Source organism: Lupinus angustifolius, unplaced genomic scaffold (assembly GCF_001865875.1).
Source record: "Lupinus angustifolius cultivar Tanjil unplaced genomic scaffold, LupAngTanjil_v1.0 Scaffold_60_104, whole genome shotgun sequence".
Classification (NCBI taxonomy): Eukaryota; Viridiplantae; Streptophyta; class Magnoliopsida; order Fabales; family Fabaceae; genus Lupinus; species Lupinus angustifolius.
In genome coordinates, this window is record NW_017722986.1 from 66,700 (window position 1) to 68,482 (window position 1,783).

The 1,783-nt window shown below is 35.6% G+C and overlaps 1 protein-coding gene across 1 annotated transcript; it reads right to left on the bottom strand.

The window, feature by feature from the left end:
* Nucleotides 1–377: 377 nt before the first annotated feature.
* LOC109339184 (RING-H2 finger protein ATL40-like) lies at nt 378–1,368 on the bottom strand. The gene is made up of 2 exons (XM_019576594.1): nt 500–1,368; nt 378–427 (listed from the first exon to the last, which is right to left on the bottom strand). Exon 1 carries the CDS (start codon nt 1,259–1,261, stop codon nt 518–520), a length of 744 nt encoding a protein of 247 aa, XP_019432139.1. The 5' UTR covers nt 1,262–1,368; the 3' UTR covers nt 378–427; nt 500–517.
* Between the last annotated feature and the right edge of the window lie 415 nt (nt 1,369–1,783).

Sequence of the window (1,783 nt, forward strand, 5' to 3'; positions counted from 1 at the left end):
AATACTCTCACATATTTGCTAGAGCTCATATCACATGGGGCTACCACCTAATCTGTTGGATATTATATCACTAGGGTCGGTAATTACTTTACTAATTAACTTTAGGTTACCAGACACCAAATATTTTTATTGAATGTATAATAATAAATAACGTGAGCAATCAAATTCAATACAAAATACCTCATATTTGACTAACATGTACAACAATTTCAAAATCATACCATCATCCTCTGTAACCAATTTTTTTTTTTTTCAACCTCTTTCTATGTGTATCAATTTGTATAATGGGTTAGGAGAAACAACCACGAACCACAAAAGATATTACTTTCTTACCTATAAGGCGAGGTATACTCTTCATAATACAAGAAAAAAATTGTATAATGGGAAAATTAAAAAATTAAAGGTGGAACCAGACTGAGTATAGTACCTCATCTATAACCAATCATAGACTATTGTTGAAAAGTTGAAAAATGATGTAGTAGTAATTGTAATGGCAAACCCATATTTTAAACCATAATCACTGCCTCTCTAAATCTTGGTCAATATCACCATGACTAGAAGGTTGAATTCTCTTCATTGATCTCTCCCTACTAAGAATCCTTCGAAATGAGCTCAATCTTGAATTTGAACCATTGATTTTAGGTGACCCACCAATAGTAGTACCATCTGATGCACCTTCAATGGGTTCAACCAAGAGTGGAGCCACTGGTGCACCATGAAGAATCAAGCCATTAGGACCCTCACGTGGCTGTGGCACGAGCCATGGCTCAGCCTCGGTTCTACAAATTGGACAAGTGGAGTGTGAAGCCAACCATGTATCAATGCAACCAACATGGAAATTGTGCTTACAATTTGGTAACAATCTCACCATTTCTTCATCCTCCAGAGCACTCAAGCACACGGCACATTCATCATCATCGTGATCTTCTCTTTGTTGTTGATGAGGACCCTTTCTCTTAAAGATGAACATGGGAAGAGCCTCGATGAGTAAAGGGTCGAGTCCTTTGTTGCATGGTTCAATGGCTTGGGTGTGAGCATGAGCCATGTTGAGTCTAAGGTGGTGAATGGCATCTCTACTACGCGCTTGGCGTCGTAGAAAACCCCTAGTGTAGAGGTAAAGAGCAAAGACAAAAATAAAGACAATTGATAAGGTAGCAATGGCTATGATGAGCAATATATTTTTATTGAAGTGACTATGGCCCATGTCATTATTGAAACTTGGGATTGATTCATGATCATGATATTCATCGAAGTAACTCATGGCTAGAGAAAAAGTGTGTGTTTGTGTGATGGAGAAAGAGAGGGTGTTTAATTAGTTATGTTGTTTGATGAGTCGTGTGTTTGAACTTTGATGAAGTTGTGGTTTGGTTTTTCAAGGTAATTATGGGTTAGTGGCTTTTGTGAGTTGGTGGCTATGTGAAACGCGTTTGTAGTCTTTTTCTTTTCTTTTGTATTCTTCAACTATCGTGGCTATAAAAGTCATGTGTCTTAACTAACATGAAAGTACCAATTTTTCTAGAGTTGAATGTTGAACGTTCACCCTTGATCACTTTCTAATTTTCTCTTTACGAATTCAGACTATAACTAAAAATAAACATTAGTATTCAGCCATGACCCATAAAGTAAGGTTTCTTTGTAGACGAAATAGTTTACAATAGATTATAAGTAATAAATTAGATATGTTTTGCGACAGATAATCTCTATTCATTAATTTACTACACGAATTACATTGTTGTTTGGTTATAGAAATAGAATATTTTAATGATAAATTATTAACCAACAA